The 17,911-nt window shown below is 41.0% G+C and overlaps 1 protein-coding gene across 1 annotated transcript in view; it reads right to left on the bottom strand.

The window, feature by feature from the left end:
- ripor2 (RHO family interacting cell polarization regulator 2) overlaps window positions 1-17,408 on the bottom strand; it is a 253,820-nt gene extending 236,412 nt beyond the window's left edge. The window contains exon 1 of the mRNA XM_043719080.1: window positions 17,318-17,408. Coding sequence (XP_043575015.1) covers window positions 17,318-17,393 — 76 coding nt within the window. The 5' untranslated portion in view covers window positions 17,394-17,408. The remainder of the gene's footprint in view (window positions 1-17,317) is intronic.
- Window positions 17,409-17,911: the final 503 nt, after the last annotated feature.

The raw sequence follows: 17,911 nt of genomic DNA on the forward strand, positions 1-17,911 counted from the left end.
GGGAGTCCAGAACTAGAGGGCATAGGTTTAGGGTGAGAGGGGAAAGATATAAAAGAGACCTAAGGGGCAACGTTTTCACGCAGAGGGTGATACGTGTATGGAATGAGCTGCCAGAGGATGTGGTGGAGGTTGGTACAAATGCAACATTTAAGAGGCATTTGGATGGGTATATGAATAGGAAGGGTTTGGAGGGATATGGGCCGGGCGCTGGCAGGTGGGACCAGATTGGATTGGGATATCTGGTTGGCATGGGCGGGTTGGACCGAAGGGTCTGTTTCCATTCTCCGACTCTAATTGGCCCAAAAGTTCTCAGATGCCACTTGTCATACCTTGGCCCAAACCTTGGACAGGAGGAGGAGAGAAAGCCAACAAGGCAACACCTTTCCCAGAGTCAGAGGAGATTGCTGAGGAGGGCAGGGTAGAGAGGAGCTGGCTGGAATGCTGCAGAAGTTCAGTTACCTCACTTCATTTGCCAAGTTAAAAAATCTCCAAAAAGGTGACTCCGTCCTCACACCTGGACTGCCTGCAGTCCCAGTATTTACAATGCAGCAACTTTCCCAGCTCCTCTTTACCTAAAGTCACTGCATCATGTTTTAAGACCATAAGACATAAGAATGGAAGTACGGCCATTCGGCCCATCGAGTCCACTCCACCATTTAATCATGGCTGGTGAGCATTTCAACTCCACTTACCCCGTATCCCTTAATTCCTTGCAAGATCAAGAAATGATCAATCTCTGCTTTGATAACGTCCCAGTCTTCACTGCACTCCATGGCAATGAATTCCTCAGGCCACCACACTCTGGCTGAAGAAATGTCTCCTCATTTTCGTTCTACATTGACCCCCTCTAATTCTAAGGCTCTTCCCACGGGTCCTAGTCTCCCCACCTAATGGAAACAAATTCCCAGCGTTCACCTTTTTAAGCCATACATTATCTTGTAAGGCCATGCATTATCATTTAGTTACCTATTTCTCTTTCTACTCTTGCTCACAGTCTGCACTTTGTACTCTCATCATTATTGCAACCATCGCTTCCCCAACAATTCACTCCTTGCACACAATACCCAGCTTACTCACCCTAGGCACCTCCATTATATTGTGAATCACAATATACCTCACAAAACTGTCTCAAAGACAATTCCTCCTTGCAAGAGAAATTTGTGCAACAGGAAGCTGAGCCCATCTCAAACCCACTACCCCACGGAAGAAAATATACTAGTTATCCCAAGCAGGGGAGATTCTTAACTGAGGTAAGTGGCAATGTTGGAGGTAAGTCATATAGGGTTCTTCCAACCTTATTCTCTTCTTCTTAGCTTGCTTATGTCTTAACTGACACACTTTGCATGACAAATCTCTGTTCCTCTGTCACACTAAAAAGACTTTTTTTCCCCTCTCTGTCATTTCAGGCGCTGAAAATATCAAATCCTCATGTAAGTGTCAAAGGAGACAGCAGGTATATCTGAAAGTACAGTGACTTTTGATCCAGCCAGAATAACCTCAGCTCAGAGAATTGCTCTACAGGTAGTCAGAGTATAGGTTAGAGGAAGGGCATTTGCATTTTGAATTCAATAGTACAAGTGTGCAAGGAAATAAAACACTACGAAGCAGCTAGCTCACTCAAGGATGGAAAGATGTATTAGTTTTGCTGCTATGAACTCACACAACGACTTCGAGACACTAGGTAACATAATCAATTTGATGCACTTTTAGCAGGAAATGCTAGGTGTGCTGAGCAGCCTGTGAGGAGTATCTGTTTTATAATGTCGACCACTGAGGAGACTACCTTCCAGCAATCAGACCAATATGGGCCTTATATAGCTATTTAGAGACATGAGAGAAATTGAATTGGTTAGGACTATCGTTCCCCAGAGTTTAGAAAAATGAGGGGGGGGGGATCTCACAGAAACCTATAAAAAACACAGAGAGTTTGAAGTCTAGAACCAAGGGCCACAGCCTACGGATATGGAGTATTTAGGAATGAGATGAGAAGAAAATTCTTCATCCAGAGAGTGGAAAGCCTGTGGAATTTTCTGCTACTGAAAGTACAGTGACTTTTGATCCAGCCAGAATAACCTCAGCTCAGAGAATTGCTCTACAGGTAGTCAGAGTATAGGTTAGAGGAAGAGCATTTGCATTTTGAATTCAATAGTACAAGTGTGCAAGGAAATAAAACACTACAAAGCAGCTAGCTCACTCAAGGATGGAAAGATGTATTAGTTTTGCTGCTATGAACTCACACAAAGACTTCGAGACACTAGGCAACATAATCAATTTGATGCACTTTTAGCAGGAAATGCTAGGTGTGCTGAGCAGCCTGTGAGGAGTTTCTGTTTTATAATGTCGACCACTGAGGAGACTACCTTCCAGCACTCAGACCAACATGGGCCTGTTATATAGCTATTTAGAGACATGAGAGAAATTGAATTGGTTAGGACTATCGTTCCCCAGAGTTTAGAAAAATGAGGGGGGGGGGATCTCACAGAAACCTATAAAAAAGCTAACAAGACAATACAATGTACAATTGCAGAAAGGAAGTTTCTGATGGCCAGGGAGTGCAGAACCACAGGTCACAGTCTGAGGATACAGGTTAGGCCATTTAAGACAGATGGGGAGAGATTTCTTCTACGTGGAATTCTCTGCCACAGAACTGGTTGGGGTTAAAGCATTGAATGTTTTCAAGAAGAAATTGGATGTAGTGCTCAGCACTAAACTGATCAAAGTGTTTGGAGTGAAAGTGGAAACAGGGTACTGAGTTGGATGATCAGTCATGATCATATGGAATGGTGAAACAGGCTTGCAGGGCTGAATGGCCTATTCCTACTTGTATTTTCTATGTTTCTATGATCCTTTCAGTGGAACAGTTTGGAACACTACTCATATTGCAAGTGAAGTATTGCAACACAACAATTTCATGTGAGAGTTCTACAGCAAGTGTGCAACATTTACTTAAATATTGTAACTAGCATTTACAATGGTCTGACACATGCTCAGGCAGTCTATACAGGTATCCAGTCTAATAATGACAGTTGGTGCTTTTTCACGTGTGAGGTCAGGCCTAAAATGACCAAAGCCCAATCAAATTTCTAGGCTTAATGTTGGAAAGGAAACTACACAGGAATAGTGAGTAATTCCAAAGATAGTTGTTGGGGAAATCCTCAAAGAGGCAAGAAAGATTCCAGCCAAATCTCCAGGAAAAGGGTAACTTGGAGAGGAAATTATAGAGGGATGTCCAGAATTTTTTAAGTCATAGAGATGTACAGCACGGAAAGAGACCCTTCAGTCCAACTCATCCATGCCGACCAGATATTCTAACCTAATCTAGTCCCACTTGCCAGGACTTAGCCCATAACCCTCTAAATCCTACCTTTTCATATGCCCATCTTTTAAATGTAATTGTATCAGCCTCCATCACTTCCTCTGGTGGCTTATTCCATACAAGCACCACCCTCTGCATGAAAAAGTTGCCCTTAGGTCCCTTTTAAATTTTTCCACTCTCACCCTGTAGTTCTGCACTCCCCCACCCCAGGGAAAAGAGCTTGTCATGCCCCTCATGATTTTATAAACCTTTATGAAGTTACCCTCAGCCTCTGACGCTCCAGGAAAAACAGCCCCAGCCTATTCAATCTCTCCCTTTAGCTCAAACCCTCCAACCCTGGTAACATCTCCTTGTAAATCTTTTCTGAACCCTTTCAAGTTTCACAACATCCTTCCGATAGGAAGGAGACCAGAATTGTGCACAATATTCCAAAAGTGGCCTAACCATTGACCTGTACAGCCGCAACATGACCTCCCAACTCCTGTACTCAGTACTCTGACCAATAAAGGAAAGCATGCCAAAAACCTTCTTCACTATCCTATCTACCTGCAACTCCACTTTCAAGGTGTTATGAACCTGCACTCCACAGTCTCTTTGTTCAGCAACACTCCCCAGTACCTTTCCATTAAGTGTAGAAGTCCTGCCTAATTTGCCTTTCCAAAATGCAGCACCTCACATTTATCTAAATTAAACTCCATCTGCCATTCCTCTGCCCATTGACCCATCTGATCAAGATCCCATTGTACTCTGAGGTTAAGATGAAATCTCAGCTCCTGCTCCACAGAAATTATTTGGATATTCAGACATATTGCTGAAATAAGAAAATGAAATATGAATCTTTCATGGAGTTCAGATGAACTGCAAGCTGATTAACTGTCTTGATACAGAGACACATTTCATCAGTCATGATTCTTATTTTATGTTATTACGCACATCATTGAACATGCAAGAAACACATTTGATTATATTCTGCATGCTACAACAGCTGATCCAGAGAGAAAGAGAGCAGGTGAGAGCTTGCAAATCCTGGCCTTTGAAATTAACTGATGCAAAGCCAAAGGTTTATGCTTTCGTTTCCTGTTTGATGTGCAGTATTATTCACTGAGTAGCTTCATGAATATGTAGCTCCAGGTGGCTATAGAAACTGATGGAAGCTTAGCAAAGTAGCCAACCTAAATGGGTGACGTTCCAGCCATGAACAATAACTTGCTTCTGAATCAGGAGAGATCTCTAAAAAGAGCTGTTTAAAAGGAACTGTCAGCTATGTATGTTATTTAATTGAATGTATAAAGATTAACAGTATAACAAAAAACCCTGTTAACACAGCCTTCATTTGGAGATTCAATTCAATTGAGTTGATGCAAATCATTGATCTAGAACTGAGATATTCTATTAATTTTTTTATGAACTGTTAAACAAAGTCATCACTGTGTTTAAGTGAATTGATAACCAGCCCCTGTGCAGTGCTCTTTCTTAGCTCATTCAGATACACACATTGGAGCTATGTACTGAAACCATAATACATTTAAAGGAGCTCAATTTCACAAAAAGGCAGTGAGCAAGTCTGACATCAGTGGTGGGCAAGTTGTTGGAGAGAATCTTGAGGGACAGGATGTACATGTATTTAGAAAGGCAAGGACTGATTAGGGATAGTCAACATGGCTTTGTGCGTGGGAAATCATGCCTCACAAACTTGATTGAGTTTTTTGAAGAAGTAACAAAGAGGATTGATGAGGGCAGAGCAGTAGATGTGATCTATATGGACTTGAGTAAGGCGTTCAACAAGGTTCTCCATGGAAGACTGATTAGCAAGGTTAGATCTCATGGAATACAGGGAGAACTAGCCATTTGGATACAGAACTGACTCAAAGATAAGTGGTGGTGGAGGGTTGTTTTTCAGATTGGAGACCTGTGACCAGTGGAGTGCCACAAGGATCGGTGCTGGGTCCTCTACTTTTCATCATTTATATAAATGATTTGGATGTGAGCATAAGTGGTACCATTAGTAAGTTTACAGATGACACCAAAATTGGAGGTGTAGTGGACAGCGAAAAGCGTTACCTCAGATTACAACAGGACCTGGACCAGATGGGGCAATGGGCTGAGGAGTGACAGATGGAGTTTAATTTAGATAAATGTAAGGTGTTGCATTTTGGAAAAGCAAATCAGGGCAGGATTTATATACTTAATGGTAAGGTCCTAGGGATTGTTTCTGAACAAGGAGACCTTGGAGTATAGGCTCATAGTCCCTTGAAAGTGGAGTCACAAGGTAGATAGGATAGTGAGAAGGCATTAAGTATTGGTCAGTGCATCAAGTATAGGAGTTGTGAGGTCATGTTGCGGCTGTACAGGTTGGGCCACTATTACAATACTGAATGCAATTCTGATCTCACTACTGTAGGAAGGATGTTGGAATTGAAACATGAAAAAGGGTTCATAAAAGATATACAAGAAAGTTGCCAGGGTTAGAAGGTTTCCGCAATAGGGCGAAACTGAATAGACTGGGACTATTTTCCCTGGCGTGTTGGAGGCTGAGGATGACCTTATAGAGGTTTATAAAATCATGAGGGGCACGGACAGGATAAATGGACAAGGGCTTTTCCCTGGGATGAGGAACTGAATGGCTCAGGTTTCAGGTGAGAGGGGAAAGATTTAAAAGGGACCTAAGGGGCAACCTTTTCACATAGAGGGTGAAGCGTGTATGGACTGAGCTGCCAGAGGAAGTGGTGGAGGCTAGTACAATTGCAACATTTAAAAGGCATCTGCATAGGTATATGAATAGGAAGGGGTTAGTGAGATGGGCCAAATGCTGGCAAATGAGCCTAGATTTATTTAGAATATCTGGTCGGCATGGAGGAGTTAGACCAAAGGATCTGTTTCTGTGCTGTACATCTTGAAGACTCTAAGTTTGATTTACATCACTCCAATTTGTACATTTAAGTGATCAATAAAAATCCACATCTCCAGGAAATTAGTTTCTCTATAAATGTCAAAGAACTTAGGACTTCAGTTCTGAAGAAAAGGACAATCCGGAAACATTAATTATTTGTTCTCACTTTAGATGCTGAGTGATTTGTTGTGTTTCCTAGCTTCCTCTGTATTTACTAAGCCCTTATTATTTTACAAGGACGCACACTAAAATGGGGGATGTGGGGCAGATTCTTTTGTATATGCTGTGAAATTATAGTCTTGTGTCTAAGAAATTAGTTTCTTGTTACATGTAGCACAAGATGATGATTTTGCCCCTAGTGATTGTTTATATAATAACAAGTGGCTTAAAGCATTTTAAATTTTGACTCATAATATGTTGATAACATGCCAAAAGAAATATTTCTATGGACCTCTGGGAATATTGTGTATCTAAACAGAACTGGATATTTTTTCTCATGCGGTTTACCATCTCATCTCTGAAAGCATATTTATCATCGATAAGACTTGAGGCAGGAGGGCGATAATAAATTTAACCTCTGTTTAGGTGGTTGCTGCATTATCAAAATTCAAGAAGCTCGACAATATCCATTGTGTAGAGTAGCTTATTTAATCAGAAAACTACAGTCACTAAGCTCAACATTTATTCTCTCAATCGTCAGTGCACTCTTGGTGCAGATAATATACATGACCTAATGAATCCACTTGAGTGATAGAACTAACCTACTTCCACAAGTTCCATCTCTGATGACCTCCACCACTTAATGGCCAAGAGCAACAGTCATTTAGAAACACCCACAGCTCCAAGTTTCAAATCACCTTAACGTGGACATTTATTACTGCTGTTTTAGCAGTGCGGGTCAATATCAAGGAGCTTCCCAGCTGAAACCATTGTAGGACACCATTAGCATATTAAGGAGCATTCCCACCAACACTGGCAGCACAAGTAATAGTGGACAATGAATGCAGCGTTGCCAACAATGCCTACATCTGGAAAAAACAAAAAAGACAATATCACCTACAGCTTTGAAATTTTACAATGTAATTATATGAATTTTTCAGTGTAGTTTTATGAAGCAGGTACAATTGTAGCTATCATAAAAATGGAAAGTGGTGCCAGTTATAGCATTGAGGCTGACAGCTCTGTAACTAATAACTACGCCTTTATTTGTATATAGTAGAGAGTACAGAGTGAGCAATAGGTCCTTCCATTTTGATCATGACATCCACTGTGTGGCAGCATGGTGGCTCAGTGCTTAGCACTGCTGCCTCACATCACCAGTTTCGATTCCAGTCTTGGGCGACTGTCTGTGTGGAGTTTGCACATTCTCCCCATGTTTGCGTGAGTCCCCTCCGGGCGCTCAGGTTTCCTCCCACCGTCCGAAGATGTGCAGCTTAGGTGAATTGGCCATGTTAAAAAATGTCCATGGTATTCACAAATGTGTAGGTTAGGTGCATTAGTCAGGGGCAAAGTAGGGGAATGGGTCTGGGTGGGTTGCTTGTTGTGGGTTGAAGGGCCTGTTTCCACAATGTAGGGATTCTATGATTTATTGCAGAAAGATCTGTGTCCATCACAATATAATGCACAGATAATTAAATGCATGCTGCAATCCGGATGCTGCCAGACTTTCCCCAGCATTCTCAGTGTTTGTTTCAGATTTTCAGCCTCCACAATATTTATGTGGATATGAATTCTGGTCCACCATTTGGGTAACTCAAAAAAGTGTATTGAGAATCTTGTCTTTTCTGCAGAATCTCAGACCACTTTTGTTTTGTCCCTAGTTACTGCATGCTGTAAATGTACAAAGATCAGAATATAATGCCCTCCCATGGTGGGTTTAGTAAATGGGGAGGGACATTTTATAAGGCAGGATGGTGTGGGTAGACACACTATTGCATAAAATGTCACATCATATTTGAAAGTGAGTCAATTAAATTTGAAGGTAACATGTTAAATTTGAACAAAGGAAATTATAAAGATATGATAGCAAATTGATTAAGTTAGTTTGGGAAAATACCTGAAAAGGTATGATGATACACAGGCAATGCGTCATTACATAGTTTATAGGAATATACATTACTGACTAATATAGGAAGTTAAGGGTGGTAATAGATGTTAAAGAAATAGTCTATAAAGTTGCCAAAATGGTGTTAAGGATTGGAAGGATTTTAGAATTACAAAGGAAGACTAAGAAGCTGATAAAGAAAGAAAGAATAGAAATGAATATAAATGTGCAAAAACATATAAATGAACTGTAAAAGTTTCTATAGGCACATAAAAAGGAAGCATTTATCTAAGTCAAATGTGAGTCCATTAAATGCTGTCAGGATAATTTGTAATGAAGGATAAAGAACTAACATAGAAGCTAAATGATTACTTTGCCTCTGCCTTCACTGAAGAAGAAATGAGAAATATCCCAGAACTAGAGCCAAAGGACTAAGGGGAATGAAAAATCGAAGGGAATGAATAGTACTAAGAAGGTTGTGTTGGAGAAGTTAATGGGGTGGATGGCTAATAAGTTCCAGGCTCTTAGATCCTGTATCTCAGTGTTTTGAAGTGATAGCTATGAATATTTTGAATACATTGATGATCATCATTTAACATTCCCGAATTTCAGGAAAAGTTCTTGAAGACTGGGCAGTAGCAAATTATCACCCAACTATTTAAGAGAGGAGTCAGAAAACAGGGAACTACAGATCTTTTAGTGTTCTATTAGTGGTAGAGAAAATTCTCCGAAGTATTAAATAGGATATAGATGCACATTCATGCCAATAATTTGGATGTGGGAACTCAATGCAATTACTTGAAGTTCACAAACAACACAAAGCTAGATGGCAATATGTGCTGGGAGGAAGATGCAAAGTAGCTTCAAGAAGATTTGGACAGGCTTAGTGAGTGGGCGAGGATATGGCAGTTGAAGCGTAACATGGGAAAATGTGAATTTATCCAACTCTGTAGGAAGGAATGATGTGCAGAGTGTTTCTTAAATGATAATAGGTTAGAAAGTGTGTCAGGGCAAAGGAACCTAGATGTCCTTGCTAATAACTCAGCAAGGTGCAGACAGCAATTAGGAAGTTGAATGGTATGTTAGCCTTTATCACCATGGGATTTGAATACAGGAGTAGTAAAGTCATACTTCAATCATATAGATGCTTGGTTAAACTGCACTTAGAGTACTGTGTGCAGTTTTGATCCTCTTGCCTATAGAAGAACATTATTGCTATAGACTGAGTGCAATGAAGGATCATTAGACTTGTTCCTGGGATGGCAGGACTATCCTATGACAAGAGATTGGCAAACAGGACCTGTGTTATCTAGAGTTTGGAAGAATGAAAGTTGATCTCAGTGAGTCCTAAAAAAAACTTAAAGCAGTAACGGGGTATATGAAGGTAAGATGTTTCACCTGATTGGGGAGTCTAGAGCCAGAGGACACAAATTTCAAAGTGAGATGGGAGCCATTTAGGAGTGAATGAGGAGAAGTTGTTTGACTCAGATGGTTGTGAATCTTGAGAACTCTCTACCCCCACCCCAAGAGGGCTGTAGAAGTTTAGTCTTTGAATATGTTTCAAGTAGAGATTGAAAAATTACTAAAACCCAGTGACATAAAGGGATTTGGAGATTGTCTGGAAAAGAGGCATTGAGGTGGGTGATTGGTCATGGTCTTATTTAATGGAGGAGCAACCTCAATGAATGGCCCATTTGTGTTCAACATCACTACCTTCATATGTTCCCACACTTCTTTGATTACGATTTGGGAGTAAGGCCCTAGAATAGTCTACCTGCTCTGCCAAAAGAGGACATTAAATGGTGGGAAGGTGGAGGGGTAAAAAGCAAATCCCATTGGTAAAACATCCCTAAGGCTTGTTCAAGAGACTCATCATTGAGAAAGGGCCATAGCCACTGAGAGGCATTCACTCGTCCTTGCTGCCAATACTCTTTACCCTTTCTTTGACATTTGTACGGCAATGCTTCACACTATCATTCGCCTAGTGTGGCTGGGTCTATTGCTGACCCTAGACCTTGGATCAGTGTATTAACAGCAGTAGCAGTCACCAACACACAAGAAATGAAGAGCTGCCAGTCTCTGAATGGTCAGTAGCTCCCAGTTGGTTACACTACTGCCCTCAGAGTTCTAGATTATGGGAAGGGCCCACCACTCCCTAGGTAACTACCTGATTAGTACATAATTTGGTGGGCCTTCCTGAAAAGAACTGGCATTGAACTGTTGGCTGCTCTTCAGCTGTTGAACAACACCCCTTTCACATACATTAAATACCACCAAAAGAAGAAAATTTAACATTTTATTTTCAAACAGCCAAACCTCACATCAGAGTAAGAAACTACTGTTTTATTCAGTAACATGAAGCATTAACCAATGCCATTGTATAAACATACAACACCTAATTTTCATGAGTATTGACCCTCCTTTTCATTCAGTAAGGTCAATAATTAAAGCAAAAAAAAATGAATAACTTATATAGCAGCTTTAAGATCATAAAACATCCCAAGGTGCATTACTAAATCAAAGCTTAATAACAAGCCACATGAGGAGATATTAGGGGAGCAAAAGCTTACTTAAAGTGATGTGGTTTGAGGAAAATCTTAATGGCCGAAGGAGTTTTTAATGGCCTAGTTGTTCCAGGTTTGATTGGCTTGTCTTGCTCATTGACCCGCATGCATAGTCTGTGGAGATAAATCCCATTCTGCCTTGAATTCCTCAAAGTGACTTGGTGCTTTATATTTTGTCACAGTATATAAATCTCACACTCAAGAAGAAACATTTCCATCCCTTTCTCTGTCACCCTTGCACTTGACTTGGTTCGGCACGTTTAAAGCAAATCTAAAGGTATTTTGCAGAATCTCATTGGACTGACAAGATTATGGCTGTTTCATTGAATTTATTTTAAACTAATTGTTCATGAATTAGTTCATTGGTTAATATGCCAAATTGATACTTAGAAATCAATTGTTACAACACTGCCATATATTATTTAATGGACTTACCATGCTCCTAGGAACTCAGATGAAATGTATTAAACTTTCACTTCTAGAGTGGCCCTTTAAGTCTCCAGTGTCATCCACAAGCTTAAGTAATCAAGCAAATTTAGAAGGATCAGTGAACCAGACTAATCAATCAAACACAGAACAATTAAACAATTGGACACTGCAGTAAGGAACTAAAGTTTAATTATGAAGGGAATTCCAGAGGTTAGAGCCTACATGACTGAAGGCACAGTCGTCATTTGCAGATCTATGCAAACTAAAGATGTGTAAGTAGTCAAATTTGGAGGAGTACTTCATTCTTGGAGGGTTGTGGGGCTTGAGCTTTTAGATATTGGAAAGGATGATGTCCTAGAAGAATTTGAAAACCAGGATGAAAATTTTAGAAGTGAATTATTATTTGACACGAGGCTAATATGGCTCTGGAAGCACAACAATGAATGGGATTTAATGGGACTTGGGTGATCAGTGGTAGCATTTTGGATGACTTACAACTTATAGCACAAGATGGAGGCTGGTCAAGAGAACAATTAATAATTACCATTGTTCATGATTGTGTAGTGGGTGGCACGGTGGCTCAGTGGTTAGCACTGCTGCCTCACAGCACCAGAGACCCGGGTTCAATTCCTGCCTCAGGCGACTGACTGTGTGGAGTTTGCACGTTCTCCCCGTGTCTGTGTGGGTTTCCTCCGGGTGCTCCGGTTTCCTCCCACAGTCCAAAGATGTGCAGGTCAGGTGAATTGGCCATGCTAAATTGCCCGTAGTGTTAGATAAGGGGTAAATGTAGGGGTATGGTTGGGTTGCGCTTCGGCGGGGCGGTGTGGACTTGTTGGGCCGAAGGGCCTGTTTCCACACTGTAATGTAATCTATATCCAACAGTGAGTGGTTAACATCCCTGCATGGTACAGCAGTCATAAAGACTGAAAGTCATTTGTTGATACATTTTCCTCCTTTTGCATTACTTTCTGCTTCCGTTCAGGCGTAAAGACGTTCCAGATGGTGATAATTACACTTGCTACCGATCTGTGAATGCTGAATATTTGAATTCATTATGCCTGAACACACTGCATCAAAACTTCAGCTGCAGTTTAGCTGAAGAAGTAAAAACCTTCTTGATCTGAGAGTCATGGAGTCATAGAGATGTACAGCGCGGAAACAGACCCTTCGGTCCAACCTGTCCATGCCGACCAGATATCCCAATCCAATCTAGTCCCAACTACCAGCACCCAGCCCATATCCCTCCAAACCCTTCCTATTCATATACCCATCCAGATGCCTTTTAAATGTTACAATTGTACCAGCCAGAATCCCATGCAAGGACTGCACAAAACACTATATAGGACAAACAGGAAGACAGCTAACGATCCGCATCCATGAACACCAACTAGGCACGAAACGACATGATCAGCTATCCTTAGTAGCCACACACGCAGACGACAAGCAACATGAATTCGACTGGGACAACACTACCATTATAGGGCAAGCCAAACAAAGAACAGCCAGGGAATTCCTAGAAGCATGGCACTCATCCACAAACTCCATCAACAAACACATCGACCTGGACCCAATATACCGGCCACTACAGCGGACAGCTGAAACTGACAACCGGAAGCGGCAGGGACAGGCCACTATAAATGCCGGAGGGAACACCACAGAAGCACTTCATAGGAGGCTCCCAAGCACTGAGGATGTCACCTAGACAGGGGACGAAACGTTTGCAACAAAAACTTCCAGCTCGGCAAACAGAACCACAGCAACGAGCACTCGAGCTACAAATCTTCTCACAAACTTTGAAGCCCATTCAATACATGTACCATTCTCTGCATGAAAAGGTTGCCCCTTAGGTCCCTTTTATACCTTTCCTCGCTCACCCTAAACCTATGTCCTCTAGTTCTGGACTCCCCCACCCCAGGAAAGAGACTTTGTCTATTTATCCTATCCATGCCCCTCATAATTGTATGAGCATCTATAAGGTCACCCCTCAGCATCCAACCCTCCAAGGAAACCAGCTCCAGCCTATTCAACCTCTCCCTAAAGCTCAAATCCTCCAAACTTTGTAAATCTTTTCTGAACTCTTTCAAGTCTCACAACATCCTTCTGATAGGAAGGAGACCAGAATTGCGCACAATATTCGAAAAGCGGCCTAACCAACGTCCTGTACAGCCACGACATGATCTCCCAATACTCTGACCAATAAAGGAAAGCATACAAAATGCCATCTTCAGTATCCTAGTTACCTGTGACTCCACTGTCAAGGAGCTATGAACCTGCACTCCGATGTCTCTTTGTTCAGCAACACTCCCTAGGATCTTACCATTAAGTTTATAAGTTCTGCTAAGATTTGCTTTCCCAAAATACAGCACCTCACATTTATCTAAATTAAACTCCATCTTCCACTTCTCAGCCCATTGGCCCATCTGACCAAGATCCTGTTGTAATCTGAGGTAATCCTCTTCGCTGTCCAAATTTGGTGTCACCTGCAAACTTACTAACTGTAACTTTTATGCTCACATCCAAATCATTTATATAAATGATGAAAAGTAGTAGATCCAGCACTGATCCTTGTGGCACTCCACTGGTCACAGGCCTCCAGTCTGAAAAACAATCCTCTACCACCACACTCTGTCTTCTACCTTTGACCAGTTCTGTATCCAAATGGGTAGTTCTCCTGGTATTCCATGAGATCTAACCTTGCTAATCAGTCTCCCATGGGGATCCTTGTCGAACGCCTTACTGAAGTCCATATAGATCATATCTACCGCTCTGCCCTCATCAATTCTCTGTTACTTCTTCAAAACCTCAATCAAGTTAGTGAGACATGATTTCCCACGCACAAAGCCATGTTGACTATCCCAAATCAGTCCTTCCCTTTCCAAACACATGTACATCCTGTCCCTCAGGATTCCCTCCAACAACTTGACCACCACCAACGTTAGGCTCACTGGTCGATAGTTCCTGGCTTTTCCTTACTACCTTTCTTAAATAGTGGCACCACGTTTGCCAACCTCCAGTCCTCAGGCACCTCACCTGTGACTATCAATGATACAAATATCTCAGCAAGAGGCCCAGCAATCACTTCTCTAGCTTCCCACAGAGCGCTAGGGTACACCTGAACAGGTCCTGGGGATTTGTCCATTTTTATGCATTTCAAGACATCCAGCACTTCCTTCTTTGCAATATGGACATTTTGCAAGATGTCACCTTCTATTTCCCTACATTCTATATCTTCCATGTCCTTTTCCACAGTTAATACTGATGCAAAATACTTGTTTAGTATCTCCCCCATTTTCTGCGGCTCCACACAAAGGCCGCCTTGCTGATCTTTGACGGGCCCTATTCTCTTCGTAGTTACCCTTTTGTCTTAAATGCATTTGTAGAATTCTTTTGGATTCTACTTAACCCTATTTGCCAAAGCTATTTCATGACACCTTTTAGCCATCCTGATTTCCCTCTTACATATACTCGTACTGCCTTTATACTCTTCTGAGGATTCATTCGATCTATCCTGTCTGTACCTGACAGATGCTTCTTTCTTTTTCTTAACCAAACCCTCAATTTTTTTAGTCATCCAGCATTCCCTATACCCACCGACCTTTCCTTTCATCCTAACAGGAATATACTTTCTCTGGATTTAGTAATTGCTCAAAATAGGTGAGAATAAATCGGCAGCCACTATATACCTCCAGCAATGTTGTTTCTCCCTCCTGTGGTATTTAAAGGCAGGCTGCCAATTCACTCGCACCTGCGACATAAACAAGATCAATTTCACTTTACTTATAGTTGTATGGAAACACCTGCAATCCTCAGAATATCCTGTTCCACAGCCAGTGAGCTCGGCAAACAAAACAGACAGCAGTGCCCCATCAAAAAATGAGATGAATAAGTAATTTTTGATGGCATGGGTTGAGGTTTAAATCTTGGCTAGGACATTAAAAAAAGGTTCCTCTCATGTTAAAATATCATAGTTATAGTCCAACAGGTTTATTTGGAAGCACTAGCTTTCGGTGCGCTGCTCCTTTGTCAGGTGGTTGTGGAGTATAAGATACTCCACTGGGACTATAACCTGGTGTTGTGTGATTTTTAATTTTGTACACCCCAGTCCAACACAAGCACCTCCGAATCATTCCTCTCATGTATTTATATGAAAAAACATAGATGAGGCCTTAATTTAACATCTTATCTTAAAAGCAACACAGCACTGCATAAAAATCCAACCTAGATCATATACTCAAGCCTTAGAGTGGGAATTAAACTCATCATTGATAAACTAGTCTGACAAGATATTTGAATTACACACAGAAATGAGATTGCTGTGGCTGAATATATCCCAGAAGAATATGATCAAAAGGACTACAGAAAAGCCACATTGACCTGGGTCACCTTCGTGGAGATTTATGATTTAGAAGTTCTCCTTCCAAAGACCCACACTGTTCCCGCTGAAGAAAAAATGGACAAACAGAACCTCAGAAATAAAACTGCAGAAGATGGAGCCAGCCAGGGTGAGTGAGCTCAATTGTTTAAAGGGAACTATTGCTCCTTCACAACTCCATATGAAGCTTCAAGTGATTTGTGGTTTGAGTACGATTCTTGGATGCTATTTGGTTGTCTCTTGAGGTAACTGTGGCCTGGTATGTTAGGAAGGTTCCCTCAACCAAAGAGAATGACTGCAGTCTGACTCTGGCAAACGAATCTGATTTGACAGGAGATGTGGGGGAGTGGCCCATATTAGTTTTATGGGCCCTGTGACAGACTGTCCACTCTCCTCGGGTCTCAACGCTAACTCAAGGTTTACTTTCAGTAATCGTCTGATAGAAGCCTTTCCAGTTCCTTACAAAAATGGCAAAGACCTATTTATGTCAACCCACTTATTGAAATGCTTAAATTCTTAGTTTTTACTGCTTGCACAATCTTCTCAAACAGCACAGTCTTACTGAAGTTTAGATAAACAACGTCTCCAGTTTCCAATAACTCCTCAATTTAGACTGGCCCATCAAAAGTCAACTTATCTAAAGCAAGCTACACTGATTTGTCCTGATAATTTCATACATTTCTAGGCATTTCCACAGTAGCCTGTAATTTTCTTTTGTAATCATTAGAGACCCCTCTGCACTAATATTTCCAGCACCATCATATAACCACTCAACCCTCATCACCAAACAAGTACGCACATTTTGCCCAAAATGAACACTTATTCTGACAGTACTTTGTTTTTCAGTCCCCACACATGGCTCTTTTATGTTCCACTCTCCATATTACTGAAAACTTCCTGAACCTCACCAGCTTGACCTGCAAAGGAAACACAGCCCTATATTTGCCTGTATTATAACAGTGACAACACGGTTGAAAGATAAAACTTCACTGCTTGTGAAACATGACAAGTTGTCCTGAGAATATAATGGGAACAAAATAATTCAGGAGGAGGATGTAGTTGCATAGTGGTACGATCACTTGCCTAGTAATCCAGCACCCCAAACAAATGTTCCTGACATGAATTCAAATCCCAATTCAAACTTAAATTCAATAAAAAGCCAATCTAATGGCAACCACATAACCACTGTTAATTGTTGTAAAAACCCATCTGGTTAACTACACCCTTTAAGAAAGAAAATCTGCTATCCAAACTACCTGGCCTGGCTTATGTGTGGTTCAGTACAAATAGCAACACCTTTTAAATTAGGAACAGGAAATAAGTGCAGGCCTAACCAGCAAGGCCCACATCCCATGATCCAATGAAAGAAAAGGCTTTTCTTCCTTTTCCTTATATATATAAGGCATTTCCAATATCTACTCAAATGGGTTTTGCCCCATTAGGTTGCTAAAGAAAATTTTATACCAACAGTGACAGATATTTCCCACTGTATTAAATTCATATTAGAATATGCAAAGTCAATTTAAAAGGTACATAACTGTTATGGGTCCAATTTTCAGCTTGCTGAAAAAAGGAACAATCAAACTGCCATTGAGTAACTTTTGTAGTATCTTTAAAGCTTGAATTGAAAACAGTAAATATATACAGCTGTTCCACTAATCATCCCCAAAGAAACTCCCATAATTGCTCCTGATATTCTTACTGTTGAAGTGTCGTCGGTTGGGTCTGCTCCTCCAAGGCCTGTGCCTAAGCCACTGTAAGCGATGAGACACATCCATGTTTTTAGGGAATAATGTAACTCGCAGTATAAAAGGTAACCAGTTGTTCCAAGAACATCATGTGCTGTGTTGGAGTTGGTGCGGATAGTTTTGAAATCCACTTAAAATCGAACACAAGTTCGTACTTGCTAGATACGTTCAACATGTTTAACAGCAGTGACACTAAATATTCATTTCCCCTGGCTTGTAGTTTATCTCAATGTTTTATGCATGAGGGCAGGACGTAATTTCTTCCATCAGTACTCCATAATTAGCCCTGTTACCAACATCACTGAGAACCACCATTTGCTATGACTCAATTTTGCAGCATGGAAGGGACATGAAATGTGATCTAAGCTGGATGTGTGTGCATACAAAAGGCGCAACACAAAGTAACCTTTCATCTTTATTCTCATGCCATCAATAGTTTAAAACTACACACAGCTATTTACTTGTAGCAGCTAGAGAAGCTGGAATTGTTCTGGAATGGGAACAGTTACTGAAAAAATTAATAGAGAAATTCAAAGTTATAAAGGGTC

This window comes from Chiloscyllium plagiosum, chromosome 29 (assembly GCF_004010195.1).
Source record: "Chiloscyllium plagiosum isolate BGI_BamShark_2017 chromosome 29, ASM401019v2, whole genome shotgun sequence".
In the NCBI taxonomy this organism is placed as follows: Eukaryota; Metazoa; Chordata; class Chondrichthyes; order Orectolobiformes; family Hemiscylliidae; genus Chiloscyllium; species Chiloscyllium plagiosum.